The sequence below is a fragment of the Drosophila miranda genome, chromosome 3 (assembly GCF_003369915.1).
Source record: "Drosophila miranda strain MSH22 chromosome 3, D.miranda_PacBio2.1, whole genome shotgun sequence".
NCBI lineage: Eukaryota > Metazoa > Arthropoda > Insecta > Diptera > Drosophilidae > Drosophila > Drosophila miranda.
Genome location: NC_046676.1, coordinates 15,949,194 through 15,968,629, shown reverse-complemented (window position 1 = coordinate 15,968,629; position 19,436 = coordinate 15,949,194). Strand labels below are relative to the sequence as shown.

The 19,436-nt window shown below is 45.6% G+C and overlaps 1 protein-coding gene and 1 long non-coding RNA gene across 2 annotated transcripts; one reads left to right on the top strand and one right to left on the bottom strand.

Annotated features, from left to right (window-relative positions):
- Nucleotides 1–1,415: 1,415 nt before the first annotated feature.
- On the bottom strand, nucleotides 1,416–2,423 carry LOC117188378. The gene is made up of 4 exons (XM_033392162.1): nucleotides 2,286–2,423; nucleotides 2,130–2,224; nucleotides 1,914–2,070; nucleotides 1,416–1,854 (listed from the first exon to the last, which is right to left on the bottom strand). Exons 1-4 carry the CDS (start codon nucleotides 2,389–2,391, stop codon nucleotides 1,796–1,798), a joined length of 417 nt encoding a protein of 138 aa, XP_033248053.1. The 5' UTR covers nucleotides 2,392–2,423; the 3' UTR covers nucleotides 1,416–1,795.
- A 7,497-nt stretch (nucleotides 2,424–9,920) lies between these two features.
- On the top strand, nucleotides 9,921–10,706 carry LOC117188466. The gene is made up of 3 exons (XR_004472591.1): nucleotides 9,921–10,191; nucleotides 10,246–10,399; nucleotides 10,460–10,706. It is a non-coding gene; the product is annotated as an uncharacterized LOC117188466 (long non-coding RNA).
- Nucleotides 10,707–19,436: the final 8,730 nt, after the last annotated feature.

The window sequence follows — 19,436 nt, the reverse complement described above, 5'->3', positions numbered from 1 at the left end:
GCGGATGAAAATTCCTCGGATAACTAGGGTGCATTGAAAGGCATTTAAGAATCGCTTTCGCCGGCTGTTTCGGGCATCAGGCGGAGAAGAGATAAGATTCCTAAGTAAGAAGTTGAGAGAGTTTTTGTCTCGGTTGCAATCGATTCGTTCCATCCGATCCATTCCGCTTAGCGTCAGTTTGTAAATGGATTCCTATCTGACGAGTATGAGCTACGATCGTTCTGAAAAATGAAGTTATTTCTGGGAAAGGTGGTTTGTTTGGCTCTGGCTCTGACAGGACTTGAGGAGCGTCCGCTGCGAGAGGAAAGATTTAATGTTATTTATAGATATTAAAAGTACCAATAAATGTTAGATAGTCGAGTGTTTTTTATGGCATTTTTTAGACAGAAATGCTGCCACAATTACGAACAAATCTCGCCCCAAAGCAATGACAAAATTGGTCCCAATCTGCTAAGGTCAAGAGTCAATCTGCTGGCAAGCTCGGCCCAAAGGAAAAGCAATGGGGAAAAGGGAAAAGATACTCAAAGCCCAATAGGAAATCAGGCTTCGCGGTTGTTATATTCGCGCTGTTTGCCATTTCTGGGCAAACAGTTGTTGGGCTGCCAACTTTATTTATAGGTCAGGGCAAGAAATGCACAGCCAACAACGGAAATTGTGAGCCTTATACCAGCATTGTGCCACAATATATTATTTTATTTTTTCACAATTTTCCAACTGCAACGGCTGCCCGGGCTGTTTTGTATTTGTTCAATTGCTGCAAATGCTTGGAAAGTATTTACAAACGTTTTCAATTCTGTTGCGGCGCCAGAGACACGAATTTTCCCCCCAACCCCGCCCGCCGTTCCGACGAAAATTCAACTAAAACTATACTCGTATAAGAAAAACTACAGGCAGTAGGACCGAATGCGGTATACACTGCAGTTGTCAAGAGGGGTTCATTGTGATAGGATCCCAATGAAAGACTTTGATATTAGATAGAGATGCAGATTGTCTGGTAAACGTTATTTTCTCATGTAAAGATCAGATCTTGTGGGGCCTTTAGATAAAGGACACCGTCCAGATACCAGTGCACAACATACTTGGCCATGTTGGGACCACTCCGCATCCATGCGATTTAGTGGCAGAGGAACAACAGCAAGCCGGAGAGTGTTGGCACTGCCACAAGCATTTCAATTTCCATTTCTATGCCACGGCTGGCAACCGGCGACTGGAATCGTGCCGTTAATCGGTTTAAATATGCGACAGGTTGTTGCCAGGTCGGTATCCAGCCCCCCAGACTCCACTCCGCTAACCTCCGCCATTCTGCTCGTGCTCGGAGCTGCTGCCTGGCAGCCTTTTGAGCGAAGGATTTCATAATCCGCTGCATTTGTTCCACCGATTATGCAATTTGGCCTGGCTGCAGACAGTATTTGGTCGGCTTTTGCGCCGCTTTCGGTTCAATTCAGGAAGTCATTTGCCCAACGTATTAAGGCCTTTGTACAAATAAATGTTTATTTAAATTAGGCGCTCGACAAATAAACACAGTACGAAAATGGGGGAAAATACAAAATACAAAAATAAACGGTAGCATTTCGTATTTGATTTTCACTTTCTATTTGAGGCTGGCTTACTACAGGGTGCCACCGCCGAGGGCGAGGCCGAAGCCTAGGTCTGTGACTGGGTCTGTCTATTCGCATTTGATTTGTTGTCGTCTATTGTTATTTTATGCAAATTTTACCATTGCCATTTGGATATCTCCGAGGTATTGTGACTTATTCCAAATTAAACAACAAAAAAAAGCAGTTGTTTGTTGAACTTATCTTTCCAGTTCCTTCAAATACCTATATGGAAAATATACGAGAAACCCGATCAGACCTGAAAGAGAATGCTCTGAGTTACTGAGCCGAAAAATGTTTTCCGATTAGCCTACAAACCGATGAAAAGTAAAAGGGAAATAGTTTGCATCACTGTTTCAATTAAAATATCTTTTTGCGCCAATGTATTAATGAGCATCCCTATGCTCGAAATTATCCATAAGCAACCACCACACACAGCCACCACGATCGACATCTGCACCAGCATACGACTCTCCTAATGGAGAAAACATTTAGTGGAGAAATCCTGGGTGGCCGAGTGGCCCTGGTACTTGCCTGGCAGGCGCCCAATAACAGGATACTGGCGGCTAAAAGAATCGGAAGCCAAGCCGAGAGTCCAATGATTATAAATGGTTCGGATTCGGCATTGACTATGCAAAAAATGGAACAGAATGGTGTTATGGGCACTCACGTTCGGAAATATTTTCTTACCGAGACAGTAGCTCTTTACCGAAATATCCAATAATCCATAAAAGAATGCACATATTGCGATCGCATAGCATTTACTCTGGCCACCGACATCCACCGACAAACACATTCCGGTGTTGGGATTTTTTCGGATAGCTGTCATAAAACTGACATGGAACGTAAAAACATCGGTGTTTGGATATTAAGATAACTATAGGATTTATTTAACTCACAGAATTATATTGATAATGACGGCCGACATTTACGATCTAAATCATCGTCCAAACGTATTTGGCAGGAATGCAAATGCAAAATCCTAAAATTGCTGCAACAGAAAGTTGATCTATCAGACAACATACGAAATCGAATCCAGGCTTACCGATCATGATGATAGTTAGCAATACGACTGCCGAATTCCTTCCAATATGAAAGCTACAACGATATTAGCACGAAACGAGGGGGAACGTTGTGAGTTGCTGCGGACACCGCAACTCTACAGTTATACCCGATACTAAGTCAGTATGGCTCTCCTCCGGCAGACGCCGCTAATATTAAACGACACGACAAAGAGTGCGTGCGAGAGAGACAGAAAATCAGTCTGAGCGTGACGTCGGGCGCTGCGTAGCCACTGCAAATTGATTTGTTCCTTTTGGCTAAAAAAAATGATCCGATCTGATCCAGATTCAGCAATCTGATAGATATAGTCATCCTCTACGATTATGCGTTTTCAGTTTTCTCATATCTTTAAAATTGTGGATGCCACAGATTTTCGCCCTTTGTGGGGGCGGAAGTGGGCGGGGCAAAGTTTTGAAATATTTTTGTAGCAGTGACATATCACAGAAGTCTAAATCCAAAACATCGTTGCTCTAGCTCTTATAGTCTTTGAGCACTATGCGCTGAAGGGGACGGACAGACGGACGGACGGACAGACAGACAGGGCTCAATCGACTCGGCTATTGATGCTGATCAAGAATATATAATATACTTTATGGGGTCGGAAACGATTACTTCTGGACGTTACACACATCCCATTTTCACCACAAATCTAATATACCCCAATACTCATTTTGAGTATCGGGTATAAAAAGACTTCTCCTACAAGTATATGGGATGTAACAACGAAATTACGCCCCGCACCTTAAATCATGTTCCGCAAATCCAAATTATTCGGTGCAGAAAAATTGAGACGAAAGAAAACGCCAACTTCAAGATTTATTAAGTTCGAAACTCACAAAAATTGTTGTACTTATTATAAAGTACGAGTCCTTATCACATTCACTATGTAATGGCCGCGGTCTAGTAAGGGTCAGAGTCAGAGATCGTGCTATAGTATTTATATGGAAACCAAAAATAACACACAAAAATAGCTGTAAGAGAAAGTTGCTCCGTCAGGTCCTGTAAATGAAATTGACTGTAGGCTTACCGAAGTGGATGATAATAAAAATCGAAGTTGAAATAATTTCTATATCCTCACTCAATTGCTTTATATATATGATGTAGAGAATGGGCATAATGACTCCGCTCACAGAAGCCACAATTAGCCATACCATCACAATAAAACTATTTTCCTGTATAGGAAATAAGAACGAAATTAGTGATGTCATATGATGGCACAGGCATGTACTTGCATAATAGATCCCAATCAGCAGAGCAACGGCGGTTAGAGCAATCAGAAAATTGATAACTATTTGAGTGTAGAGGTACCAGCTTTTTTCGAGCTCTCCAATGGTATAGCACGGGATATACATAGGTTACACGATGCATTCGCATATGAAGATTATTTACTTACCCATAAAAAAAAGCAAAATTAAAGTGACAATTGCGAATAGCATTGCAATTACTCCGACCGTCGCAGCCCTAGTTCTTGCGTCTCCGCAGCACATTTTGATTTACCGACTTATAAAAAAATAAATATCACTAAACAAATTTGTAACCTGACAAAGTATGTAAAGAGGATGAGATATCGAATACATTTCCCAAAGTATTATCTGAATTACAATGCAAAAAGGCGGCGTTTTAAGCTGTTTCAATATATATTCCGTAATCAGCAACAGTTTTTTAACCCTGATTGCGAAAAAAATTAAATGATGGCCACAAAAACAGGTGAATATTCGCATATGAGATTGAAAAATGTTTTTAATTGAATCAACAGCTTGTGGCAAACCTGCAGCGTGTCCCCCGTCCAACAGTGCAACACTGTTTGCAGTCATATGATATTCTCCCTCACATCAGCTCGGGTACAAAAATACTAACGTTTTAATTAAATTTGCAAGCAATTCGGGAGAAACTTTCAAAAAGGTTGACAACAGGCTAGGGGGAAAAAGCTGCTGAACTTTTTTTTTGACTGCAAGAACGGAGGGGTATAAAAAATGTGCAGAAAGGGTGTCCTTCGGAATCAGATGGGGTTCTACTATGTGGACTATTGGCATCGGCAGCGGTAGAGAAAAGGCTATTAATTAACTAGAAATGCCATTTTCCACAATTATACGTTTCCCGACTATATAGAAATGTAAAACTAATTACATTGCAATTTGCCAGCGCAATGGCAGGAGCCCGGGACCGAGCCCGGTCTCTGGGCGTAGCTCCGCCTATGGTTCTGACTCCGACTCTTGTCTATACATATATTCATAGTGTTTCAGGGGGAGGTGAGGCTCGTGGAAAATTGCATGCAAAGCAATTTATGTGTATAGAGGGTGTGGGGCTGAAGCGGATGCCGCACTAACAAGTTTCCGCGCTGCTTCCTTGGAAATACAAAATCAATGTAGAAGGCAAGGGACACATCCTGCTGGCCTCCCCCAAGTTTGTCCCAGCCTGACCCCCATCCCTACCAGCAAAAGACATTCTCCCCCCAGTCAAAGTTCTTCGTTGCAACTCGCTCAGGTGCTCTCTGTATATGTGTTAGTGGTATGAAGGCGTTGGGTATGGCATAACAGTATATGCTGCATGCAAATCCAGCTTTAAAGGACACATGCCAACTGCGCACAGTGGCAAAAAAATGCAGAAAACTGGCAAAAAAACTACGCCAATATGGATTTAGAAAAATCAATACTAAGAGAGGAGTTTTTTTTAAATATATCAAATCCAAATTAAACATATTTTCCTTTAAATAAAATTAGTTTAATATATTTAAAAAGAGTAATATTTAATAAGTTGCAGTATTACTTTTCCGCTCACTGATTAAGTAAACAAGTCAGAACCTCAAACAATGTACAAATTCCTCGAAATATTTTCAATCCTTCCGTTCTTTTGCTCTTTTGATTCTTCCCACTGTAAGTTTCTCCTAAATAGTCAGAATCAAACGCAAGCCTCTGGTGCAATTGGCCGATTAATGGCCGCTATAATTTGTATTTGTGTGCATACGCCGCTCTGGTTAGCGGTTATTTGAGCCAGGAGGTTCCATTTCGCCTCAGCGAGAGATTTGATTGATGTGGGATTTGTGGCACTTGCCAGCACAAGCGATTACCGTCCACAGTGTGGCGGGAGCCATTTGGTTGGGCGAATCGCATTTGTGTTGCAATGCAATATTCATGGGCCAATCATTTTTTACTAAATTGTTATACTTTAAATCAGCTCTCTAGCTCTACAAGTTAATATTTTCTTGAAAATGTTAGGAAATTATTTGATGGACTTTGAGTAGATGCGGAACCCGGTTAAAGATTGAAATTATTTCACAACCTTGATCAAATAGCGGCATAATGGAGATGGGTTCAAGCCGAGTTAACCTTTCCTTAATTTCTGACTTTAAAAGCGATGCTGTAGACGTTGAAACGAGGTTCATTTGAGCATCATACTCGTATAATAAGTCTGATGTCTGATGCTCGTTGGCTGCGGCAACGGCTCCCAGTTGGCGCAGCTCGCGAAGAAGTTATGACTACAATTTGCGCTAAACCAAACCAAACCAAACAATTTGTGGTCGCCTCTAATGCACTCACATATAACCCATCCCGGACCCGTATCCGTACTCGTATCCGAATCGCCAGCTCCAGCTCCTTGCCAATAATTACGCAGAGTGGAGTGGAGTGCAGTACGGGTCGGTTCAGTTCGGTTCGGGGACGAGGTAAATTATGTGTGCAAGTTGTGCGTAAAGTTCGGGCCATGCTTAAACTTTAGCGCCGTACTCCATACACCAGAAAGGAAGGGAAAGAAGAGAGCCAGTGCTGGCAGTACTGTGGGATGGCTGCTGACAAAGTGGCTGCACTTCCACTTCCACTTCCCTCCAATGTCATAAAGTTTATCAGAGGAAGCCGCTCCTTCAGCTCCAGCAGTCATGCAGCGACGCTTCGTTTGGCCATTTTTGGACTCCATGTGCACTCCATTGTGCGGCGGATCGAAGCAGAGAGGACCCTCTGCTCTGGCTGCGGCTCCTTCCTATAGTTTATGGCACATTATTGGCATAAACATGGCGACGTGCAGCCAGAGTCCGAGTCGGAGTCTGGTATGCAAGGTGCAAGCTGGAAATTGTGTGATTTATTCCATGTGTCAGACCAAGCGTTCAATTAGCGACTTAAATTGTGAGGCAAGGGCCTAGACAACAAAGCCAAGATGGATGTACTTATACTTGGATGGACATGGGGATAGGGACGATGCAGCGAAATTTCCACCGAAACTTTGACCCAATTCGAGTGCCCTTTCCTCGCATTTGACAATCGAAGGAATTATATAAAATATAGCTACGGCTCTTGATGATGCCAACACAAACATATTTCATCGGCGTGCGTGCGGGGGAGCAGGGAGCTCGTTCTCGAATAAAAGCAGAAACTTCTGCGTAGGGAATACCGAAACATTTAGCACAATTTGTGCCTCATTGGTCCCCATAACAATGCCTCATCTTCAGCCAGGGAGTCAGCAAGCAGCCCCAGATCGATTTGGTCCTCTGTCGGTCTTCGGTCTGGGCCACTTATTCTTTGCCATCCAACCAGGCAGCCAGGCAGCCAGCTATCCAGTACCATAATTGATGATACCGAATGCCACTAAATTATCAATTGACCATAAATTTGCTCATTACGTTCGGTTCTTCTGCACTTTCCTGGCTATGGGTGTCTGTCTCTGTGTCGGTCTGTCTCTCTATCTGTCTCCGTTTGTACGGGGTATTTTCATTCAACTTTTCATCTTCAGGTCTCTGTTGTGTCTAAGTTTTTGCGCGTCTGCCAAAACGTTTAACGTTTAACCTGAAACGACTCTGGACTCGGACTTGGACGTCTCATCATCATTTGCCATTGTTGGATTGGATTGGCCTGGACCCGGCACCGGCACCGGCACCGGCAACGGACAGGCCCGTCCCGACTTGGCTCCGTTGGCGTTTTAAATAACTTTTTTATAAGCTCTCTCGGATCGGGGATCTCTGTGGCAAGTTATTGGCATTTTGGGTTTTGTGTTTTGTGTTTGCTGCACGTTTTCCGCGCTGCCTCGGCTGGGGGTTTTTAAGCTGTCCATGTGGATGCGGTTATGGTCGGGCCAACAAATTGTTGTTTACAGCTGTCGGGTGTTGGTATTTCATGGCCCTGTTCATCGCTCTCTCTGTGCACCGCTATAATTGCACTTTATGCTCTGAGAGCGCCTCAAATGTGGGCCGTCTCCGCTCGAGAGCCTGGGAGTTAGGACCCGATTAGAGTGCGATAGATTTATAGCTTGCTCTGGCCCATAATTCCCAGCTAATTTAACCCCAAGCAACAGCAGTGCTTTAAATCATCAAATGCACATGATGAGGACGTCACACAGCCCAAGAAGTAGGTTCTCCAGCTGCAGGGAGTTTGTGACCTAACAAGTGTTTATCCACATCCACATCCGCATCCATATGACCAAACACGACTTTGGCTGAATGATTAACATATCACGTTGCCATAACATTTCACAAGCGACTCAGCTGCACACTCGATCCCGTCTAGGCCTCCCCCCGCTCCAATCCTCCAATCCTCCCTGGACTGTGACGGCGTCTGGCTGCGGGCTATAACCGCCTGACGGACGACCTGACTGGCAGCAGCAAATCAACGCGAAAAGAAACCTTTTCGCCTTTGGCGTAGGGGGCGCTTGTAATATTTAACACCAACTGAATTTTAATGCGATTTTTACTGTCCGTCGAACAGTCCGGACCACAGCTGACAATGCTGGGCGCCTAATGGGCAACTAATATGCGCAAAATCACTTGGCAGGCAAGTCTCGAACTCCATTCGGATTACGCTCCATTCAGAGTTGCAGTTGCTGTTGCTGTTGGGTTAGGTAAGGTCTGTCTCTGTCTCTGAGCAGATCGTGCATCATGAGGAGGCATTGCAACACCTTGTACATGTGTGGAGCAGCTTGAGCTGGGCTGTAGCTGGAGCAGGAGGAGTTTCTCTTTTGAGCAGGGCTCACGATCACGTCACGAGCATCTACATGGCGGTAAGCGAGTAATGTGGATGTAGGAGAAGGTGTCAATAACTTTCAAATGCCTGGATGCCAGGATATGCATTATACTATTATAATATGCGGCGGGGCGGGTGTTCGTCTCTGGAAAATTTATGCATTTTTCAAGTTTTAATAATGTAGCTCGTTAGCCACGGTTTGTTAAACTTTGTTTTCATTTTCACTTCACTTCACATCAAGGCATTGGCTGGACCCAGAGCTAGACCTGGAGCTGGAGCTGGACCGGGTTGTAGGGCGACAGCAACCAGCTCTTTGGGGCAGCTGCTTCACTCGCTCCACATCCCCACGTCCCCACATCCCCCGTCTCCAATGCTCAGCCATCAACACAATCGAAATTCCCCCGCATCACGTGTTGCTGTCTTCAGTCCAGTCCCAGTCCCAGCTCCAGCTCTGTTTCTGACTGCAGTTTTTGTTTTCAATATGAGAGTCGTGAATTGGCCCCGGGTCCTTTTCTGCTTTACACTGCTGCTTCTCGAACTAGCAGCTATTCGTTGCCGTTGGCCATATTGCAGTTGTGTTACGAACACCATGTCTGCTTGTGGCGCTTGCCAGCCAGCCAGCCAGCCAGAAAACCAGTCAACGCGACACCCGTCTGATAAACGTACAAAAGTGAAAACACATTTCGCATTCGGCAGCTCCTGCTTTGCATAGGCAGCCCCCGACTAGGAGAAGACCCTCTCAAGGATGTTCAAGGGCCTGCATTTGAATTAGCTCTGTATCAATGGAATGTCTGAAAGTGGGGGAATGTTGATGAAAGTATATGCTTACTGCAAATTCAGTAATCAGTAAAGTAAGAGCAAGTATTTAATCAAATTAGCCAACTTTCTGGTTTGCCTTGGATACGAGTATATTGTTACACCGCATTCCTTTTCCCAACTCCTCGCGGGAGTCAACTTCCCACTCAATTTACGTATCTCGTTACCTGCTTTTCCCCTTTCCCCTCCCGACACATAGTTGATTAAGTAATCCAATAAAATGCCATTTCATACGGCACAATGGAAAAACATGCAGACGCCGTTTGCCGAACCTGGCCCCCAGCACCAGCACCAGTTCCAGCTGCAGCTCCAACTTCAGTCATATGTCTGGCTGGCCATTAGACGAAATGGGAAAGTCGTGAGCTGGTGTTAAGTGCCGCAAACAACTAAAATTCGTTTTCATTTGTTTTCCAGCATTATGGATGGCACTCATTAGGGTTAATAATTCGATGGATATGTGTATTCGGACAGGCAGCTCTATGAGGCGGGAATAAGAGCACAGTTCCTTTGAGTTTAGCATCAGTTGAATATCTGAAATATTCTAGGATGAGTTGGAAATGTGAAAGACAAACCATATACATTATAGCAGCTGTATTGGGCCACATACTTCTTATAGCCTTCCTCCGATACGGTAGGATATTTCGCAACTAATGATGGTACTATACTCTTCCAATTCCACAATAGTTTGGCATCTCAGTCTATTCGATGTTTTCCTATTCCTTGCACTTATACTATTGAACGGCGTTGCCATATACGTGGGTTGCTGGATCAGCCTGGTAACGATTTCCTATGAATATTCTAGCTGTCTTTTAATATTGGTATTAATTCAGGAATATCCAACACTGGTGCTGGCGGGCACCCTAGCTATACCCCTCGCTTGTATCCACCTATTCGTTTGGCGAATCGATGCGTTAACTGAACTTTGGGGTAGAATCAAAATATTAACAAAAATCGGCCACGTTTTAGTTTTAACGTTTCTGATAGGTACGAAAAATACAATTCAATTAAATAACCAATCCGTTTTATTTTTTTTTATTTTCACAGTTTATTCTGCGCTTTGGCTGTTTCTTGCCTTTTCCTACTTCAACCATGTGAGCAACAATACCTCCTTGGAGATACTCAAAGAATATGGTGGATAAATCCCACCACGGATAAGTCCCCATAAGTATGGGGGCTATGTTAATAAGAAAACAGTTTCGTCAAATACTAAACATTTCCGTTACCGAAAATGCATAAGTGATTGTGTAAAATACTTGCAAAATGCCCGGGCCGGGGCCAAAGCCGGGGCTATTGTGTGGGGAAAATCAGTTGATAAAGTTGTACTTCCATTCATCATTAACATGATTAGCTGAAAATTTGTAGCCGAACTTTTGATGAATGGAAATCATTTGAAAGTTGTGCCATTGGCTGGCTGGCTCTGCCGCTCTGCTAATAAGACATATTCTCTAGCGAAAGGATCTGGCCCGGACCGAAAGGTGAGCCTCAAAATATAAACAGTCTCGGGACCTTTTTCGGATGCCTTAACCTGTGCCTGGATCCCTGTCCGTGTCTTGCCTCCTGTTGCCATCGTTTTTGTTGTCATAAGTTTGGCAACTTGTTCGTTTCCTTCGGGCCAAGCGAAGCACATTACAACTAATACACTCAGACAATGTTGCCCCCAAAGTTTGCTTGCGTCTCACAAAGAGCATAATTACCAACAACATGGAAAAAAGTAAGAAAAAGGCGAAGGAGAGGCAAAGGAAAGGGACGAAGGAAACTTTTCCACAAAATTATTTGTGGTTGCAAACAGATATAGACAGGCAGCAGAACGAGAGAGGGAGAGGGCACAAGTTTGACATAAAGAAAAGTTTGAACAAACCGACTTAAAGAAAATTATAATTACACGCACAGTCAGCCAAATAGTCCATGTTTTTGGGGGGTTCTGGTTCGTCTTGGGGTTCGTGTTCGCTTTCGGGCTGGGCTTGGTTGGGGTTTTCGCTGGAGAAAATACTTTAATTGCCGTTAGTTTCCAAAGTTTCCAATTCATTCGCAATTTGTGTGTGGTGTGCGAGGAGGACAAACGGCAGACAAACAAGAGCCGCAAATTATGGTAAAATATGCAAAAAATACAACAAAAAAATATAGAGGAAACCGAAAACGCCAATTTCCCTCGAACCATGAAAATTGTAGAGTCTAATTAGAGTCCCACCTGACAACCAGCCCAGAATAGTTTGGCTCAAGCTGGAACCCCAACCCCGCACCCGCACACAAAAAAAGATCGAATCGGACTCGAGTTAGAGGGAGGCCTCCGGGCCGAAGGCAACTGAACTTCCGGGATTGAATTACGTGCAGTACTTACAGTCGTCGGTCCTCGGGCTGGGTCCCAGTTTTCAGTTAGTTTCTGGTACCGCTATCCTTTTTTTAGGATAACTTTATAATTGGCTTAGGCAATTAAAACCGCACGCAAAACTTGAAAAAGACCCTGCCGAACCATGCAAAATATATCACAAAATGACGGACAGCTTAAAAATCATTTTTGACTGTTGGTAGAACCTCTCAAGCCTCCCAAGTTGAGAGTAAAACAGTGACTGGCAGCTAGTTGTAGCCCTCTGTGAGCTTAACGAAAGGCTCTCCTAGAGGAATCTGCTTTTTGATTAAAGAAAGATGAAAGGAATATGCAAGAAATTATCCCATTCCAGAGTTATTGTAGAACGAACGCTTTTCATTTTTTAAATTTTACTCTCGACTGAATCGAGTCTCCTGCTCTTTGGCCTTTCGCCCACTCGCTCCCATTTCCATTTCCATTCGCATTCCCATTCCCAGTCCCAGTCCCAACTCCTATTCCCATTTTAATTTGTACATGGACCGGCGGTCCAGGTTATCCCTTGACCCGACCGACCCCTGGCCACTTTGTCTGGGAGTGTTTCATTTATTTAATGCATGCACAATTTCCTAGACACTTTAACGGCGACTCTTGATTTCCCATTTCCATTCCCCGAATCATTTGGACGGACGGGGAATCTGTGGACAAAGCCAGCTGCCCCTGCCGCTGCCGCTGCCGGGCGGGGCTTTATAGAGCGGCAAAGGAAATAAATATAGACAGCGTCTAGGGCCCAGACGAAAATAAAAACAACAGTCTAACAAAGGGATTTTTCGCGCTTTTCATTCGCCCCAGCATTGAGCCTTGGGCTTTGGGGGTTGGCACTGGGCTTTCAGTGAAGATTGCAGTTTTCCGGCTGCTGGCTTTCATTAAAGTTACGCCTCAGAGGGTGCCGGGGTTGGATTCATTCATTTCTGGCTTATTTTCGTTGCAATTTCCTCCGATTGATGAAACAAAATATTCACTTATAGCACCACATTCGATATGAATATTTGTAATGGAGAAAAGGCAAAAACAGAGGACTCCAGCCGTGACTCCGCCCCAGTTTCAGCCTTCAGTCTCAGGCACACGCTCGGCCCCAGTCTGGCAGGCCTGCCTGCCTGGCAACGAAATCAATGACAGAAATATGAAATGAAAATATAATTGGTAATTTATTGTGTCTACAGATCGTTGCAGCAGCAAAATGCGAGCAGGCCAAGTAAAATAATAAATGTACGAGTGTACGAGTGTACGAGTATATATGCATTTCGATTCGTCTGGATATGGATACTCGTATGCATACAATACTCGTATCCCTCATGCAGTTGCTGCCTCTTTGGGGGCCAGTCTGTCGGCCGGTGCGGGTGCGTCATTGGCATGCAACTGCTCCACTCCATGCACCGAAATCCACTCGAGTGCGCACCAATAAAAATAATAAAAATTGTGCCACAATAAAAAGCGCAGCGCGCACAAAGAGTACAACAAAAATAGCACAAACACACGGCCCCGACCATATAAATCACACAACTTTGCAGACTTGGGATCGCCCATAGCATGGCTGGCTCTGTGGTTGCACTTGCGTCAAGATGGTGGGGGAAGCACGTATGGGGACTGTATGGAGCCCTACACTTGAACGAGCATTTTAATAAACATAAACGAGACACAGTGGAGGAGAAAACATTTACATAATTAGACAACATCAAAGTACCATCATTTTGGATCTGCAATGGAGGGTTAAATTAATCTTCAATATTCCAATATTCATTCATATAAATTGCATTTAAAAATAAGAACCAAGATCATTAATTATGCAAAAGCCAAAAGAGGAAATGTCGGTGTACCATTGTTCAGCATACTCGTAGTTTGCCATAGTTTCAGTTCGATAGCGACCTAAAGGGGTCTGGTCTCCGATTTGATTTCTATAAATCAATGGCCGCTACGCAAACTGTCAAAGCAATGGGGCAAGCATTCCGATTTCTTGCAGCGGCGGCGGCTGCTTTTATTAGAAAACGCCGCACATTTGACGATAAATCAAAGCACAGATCGCCAATCCGATCAAAAGCCGCACAGAACCGCGAACCACAAACAAACGAGCAACAGACCCAAGGAATTTCAACTATTCTGCGGGGGGACACAGAATTGTCAAATTCGGGAAGTTGTAGTGGCCCGGTACGGGTACACATTGCTAACGAGTTGCAGAGAGCTGCTGCGCCGCTGCTGTTCGTTCATTAACGCCATTAAACCCGTTTTGACATTTTAATTAAGAATGTGCCACATTGCGTATGCGAATTCTGTGCTGCTTCTGTCCCCCTGCAACTTCAACTGCCTCAAGCTGCCAAGGTCAAGATCATAGATCATAGGCGACTGCTTATCGCCGCTCCGTCTACAAGCAGTCGCTGCCGCTGAGGCAGCAACAGGAACAGCAACAGCAGCAGCAACAGCGCCAAGGAGACAGCTTATCGGGCATATCGGTCGACTCCATCTGCCTTGGCCATGTCCTGCAACGAGCAGCCGCGCGACAAGGCTAAGAAATTTGCATTTACCAGACTGTCGCCCACTTAATTACGCAGCAACGCAGTCGCAATCGTCGTCACCGTCACCGTCGCCGTCGCCGGCGTTGCAACAGCATGTTGCACACTAACAAGCACGCCACAGAGCAGGGTACAGCACTGGTAACTAAGGAAACCAGTGGTGCACCCGACAAATCAAAACGTATCAAGCTCCAATGACAATAATCCTTAGACGAACAATGTGACATTCCCAAAAAACGATATAACAAAATTGAATAAAGAGCGCCTTGAATTTTGAATTTTAATGAATAAAAACAAGAATAATAAAAATCAGTCTCATAAAACAGCCACTCAGTCTTTTCAGTTTTCAACTGCATCCTCCATCAAATATTTGCCTTCACCAATCTCTGAGATCGTCTTGGGCTCATTTGTGGGGTGTGCTGGAGTCGCCCGTGTAACGAAAACGTGTAACTAGAAATATTTCGCAACAAATTATTCAACACTTGCCATGCACACCAGACGAGGACGGCGTCTGCCATGGGCATGGACAACATGAGGCAACTCTCGGCCCCCAACAGCAGCAGCAACAACAAAAAGAGGGAGCAGAGGGCAAGAGAGCAGGAGAGCAGTCGAGTATCCGTTCCAGAACTATATTCCGAATCCCTTCGGCCTTCGTCGTCCTCGACTGTCAGCATCTTGTCTTTGGGCTCCTGTTTGTCATTTCCCTTCGCGGCGGCATGTTGTTGGAATTTTCCAAAACGGATGACAGGGAGACTAGGGGATCGGGAGGTCGCCGGATCGGATTGGGGACAAGCCGGGCAGGACTGGGCTGGGTGCTCGTAAATCATGCCAATTTAAATGAGCGCAACCTGCGTTTTGACACTTGTCATTGTCATAGGCATCCAAATGAGGCGCGGGGGCAGGCCTCCGGTCGTCTGATTTCCAGTTGCAGATCCGCAGACTGCATGACGACGCGTCGTCTTCATTTGTATCTGTCCCGGCCCCAGCCTCTATCTCGTTCCCGACTTTGTCGTCTGCACATCTCCTGCGAGTCATCATTGTCACCGGAAATGTTGCACTTGTCGTCGGACTGGCGGCTGCATTAATCAGCTTGCATTTATGGCTTGCTGATTGAGTAATGACCAGGCCCCAGCCGCCACAGTCTGCCACGGAGCCATCCACCTACCCACAAACAGGCCTGGCTCGAACATGTGCTTAGGCTGCGTCTCTGCTGCCATTAAAATGTTATCGCTTATTTATCGCCCAACGCTCCCCCCCAGAAGCCGGCCCTAGACCTTGGGTCTGGTCTGCTGGAGGTCTTGGTCTTGGCCTCCGTTCGGTTCCTTTCCCATTTGGCTAATCCGCATACGCAACAATGTTGAAATCGTAGAAAACGCAGCAGAAAACGCAGAACAAGGTCTGATCGAGTACGTTTAGCAGGTAGAATGGGAACGGGGTTTTGAGGAGTGGCTAATTTATGTTTCCCCAAATGAATACATCCATGAAATCATCCCAATCGTACTTCCGATAAATCCATTCCATACTTCCAGCTACAAATCCACTTAAGGGCTACCACATTTACCGCTCTCCTACACAACAGATGCATCGACAACTGAAGGGCGCTGCTGGACAGGAGCCCAGAAGTCCATCGACTATCGACCATCGACCATCGACTGCATATACCAGTCCTGCCTCCCACCACAAGCCAAACAGCCTTTCCACACAGTTGTTGGCTGATTGGTGGCCTGTTGAATGCTAAGTTGACGCTCTGATCTTGTCTAGAGCGTAAATCTGGTGATGCGCTTTTGAGATTAAATGCCATTTGTGTGTGTCGCTGGAGATGGCGATGTTTGTCCCCGATGTCATTGATGTCGTTCTCGGAGTTGGAGTCGGAGTCGGAGTCGCAGCGTACACTTGGCAAATTAAGCAGAGGAGAATCGAGTCGGGGACTGCAGCTCCCTGCAGATCTGCAGTCACAGCACAGTCACCGTGACTGCCACAGCACCTGTTCATTAAACGACTGCGGGATAGAGGGAAATTATAGTGCACCAAATGCAGTAAACAAATGTAATCGACATCCTGTGTAGGCCCGGCCATGCCGGCAGGCCACAAAGGATGCCGACGACTCCGATGCCGAATGGTGAGCTAACAAAAGGAACCCCAGACCGAGACCCAGACCCAGACCCGTACCCGTACCCGTACCAGACCAAGCGCCGCTCAGCCGAAATGAACTAGAACCCAGAGACAAACAGGAAAAGCCATCCGAATCCGAAGCCGAGGAGAGATACTCGGTACCGATGAGGGTTGAGGCAGCAGCAGCCGCAGCAGCAGCAACAACCGTCACAGCGCAAAAACAAATAATAAACACAAGAATTTTTGATTTACCATGAAATTTAAATGACCCGCCACACAGATACAAACACAGGCGGCAACACGACGAACCAGAGATCCAGGGAACCAAAGATCCAGAGATGGAGATGGGGATGGGGATGGGGATGGAGAGACCTGCTGCAGCTCAAGTCCTCACTTTGCGTTTTACGAGTATTGTCAAGGCGCGCAAATATTGTCAAAAGACTTTTGAGCAGACCCGATGCCACAGGCCCCCTTTCCATTTCATTCCATTATGTGGCACTGCCCCTCTGCAGCATTTGCATCTCGTTGCAGCAACGGAAGCGCCAGCAAAACGTAAAAGATGCCGACGAAGGTTGAGTTCCTCTGTGGTGCCCTGTCCCCTGTCGCCAGTCTCCTATCCCCGCATGCCTTGTCCTGCTTTGTTTGCCCCGGCGCTTCAAGTGTCCCCTAGACGGACAGAGAGAGACCACTTGCCTGGATTTATATTTCGGTTTGCTTAGGACGGCAGATCCAGAGCCAGTGCCAGTGCCAGGGCCAAGAGCCGCACACTCGACGGGCTAAAGTGCCAGGCAATCAAAAACAAATTATGAGTGCTACAATTTGCCTAGGGAATGCGGATCATAATGGGATCGGACTGTGACTGGGAGTGGGAATGGGAATGGGATGTGTAGGAGAATGGGAATGGGAAGGGAGAGTCCTTATCGGCGGCTTATCAATCTTTATGATGGCAACTAATGCACTTGGCGTGCAGCCGCCTCGAACTCTCAGAGTGGTAGAGTGGTTTGTGTTGGCATTGAACTTTCGCCAAGATGAGAATGGAGACAGTGCATAAGCCCAGCCTAAGACAATGGGCCTGAACGGCAACCGACGACTCTACTGACCCACTTGGCCGGAGAGCAGCACAGCACAACAGCATCATAATCATGGCTGCAAAATCCTATATCAATAATTGACTTGAAAGCAAACAATTTATGATGACCTAAGCCAAAGCGAAGCAGCAAAGCGAAGCACCAAATCGAAGCGAGGAGCCTTCGAAAAGGGTGCGGTAATCAATGGAATTGGCCAATGGAGGGGAGGATTGAGATTGTGATTCAGCCAAATGGATAAGGCCGACTCAGCGAAGAGACCTGAAAACCGATGACGTTGTCGATGGCCAAGATGATGATGATGCTGATGATGATGCTGATGCTGATAATATAAGCGATGAACGATAGAGCACGTCGAGTGGAAACAGCGGCAGGGGCTGGGGCTGGCAGCCCACACAAACTAATGTGAAAGTTGGAGGGGCAGGATGACTGGGCAAGGATGGAATGGCGGCTGCCACGGAACTGTTGCTGCAACGGATGACCTTTGGAGAGCAACCCGTTGAGCTCCCAAGTGAAAACATCTCGAGAGCAATAAATGGCAGACGAATGAAAATCTTAAATTCCCAATGGAAAAGCAAGGCAAATAAATATCTTATGGATAAACAACATTATTGGCGGGGGGCATCGGCATCAGGCACTCGGGGAGCATAGAATAGCAGCTAAAACAAAAGCCAACTGGGTCAGCAAGTCAAGGACCAGTCGGTCCGCTAGTCCGCCAGTCTGCCAGTTCTCCTGGGGGCAACTGGTTTCGATTTGGCCCAATCCAATTCCGTTTGCAGAATTTCACCTGAGAAATATCATGGACAGTAGCAAATAAGTGCATACATTTTTGAACTGCAAATCAACGTAATGATGACTCGATATTCTGACGGTACGGTGCTGGTGCTGCTCCCAATGCGATACTCTTGCTCCTCCTCCTGGCCATAGTTGACTTTCTGACAAACTCCCCTTCGAGCAGCAGCGTTAGACGTCCAACTTGTACTCGTGTTTCCCTCATCTTCATCATCATCCTAGAGATGGAGTTGCTCTTCGAGTCCGAGTTGCTCTGTTGGTTTCAGCTTTTCAGCTGACTCACTTATGTACTAGCAAAATTGGCATAAACATATATATTAGAAGTGAAGGACACTGAAAGAAATGGACAGGGACTCGGATTTCAGTTTTCTGGGGCCTCTACAAAGTGCATCGTCATTACTAATGGCTCAAGGGGCTGGAAGGACATGCTGATGCGAGAAATTGCAAGGGTTTTCGGTAACTGAATGTATTGAGAAATCTAAGAGGGAACTGAAAGTTAATTGATGTGTAATATTGCCAGCAATAAATTGCTTCAGTTTGGAATTGAACTATAACTCGAGTTTTACACATTTCATTTAAGGGAATGTTTGACACACCATTTTTCGAGCCTAATTTTACAGAGGGAAGTGTTGTTCAAATGGTGGCTGCAAGCAACCTGTAATCGATAGAATTTAGTGAAATCATCACTAAAATTTCCTGTTTAGTTGAAGTTCCAAATGGTCAAGCCCTTTCCAAGAACCCAAACTCATTATAGCCCCTAACCGTCCACGTGTTTCTTTGCTAGACTGGTAAATATATTTGTTATCCAAGTTCGAAACTGAAAAGTCCACATTAATTACGTGTTTCTTCTAACAATATAGTACGAGATGCAGTACGGAGCAAGACACAAGCCCCAACGGGGGCCGGGGTAAAATGGCTAATCAGGTCCAAAGCCCCGCTTTGTCCGCCGCCCTGGAGAGTTGTCCATTGCCTTGTCCATTGTACCGTTTCGGTCTGACATCATTAAGAGCACATATCCACGTATCTACGACGGATCCACTCGAGGCAGTGGCCAACTAATAACCGCCGACGATGAGAATGAGAATGCGAATGTGGATGGGGGCTGGGGATGAGGTCGATGAGACGTCCGACGCATAGCGCCACTTAAGCGAAGACGCTGTGCG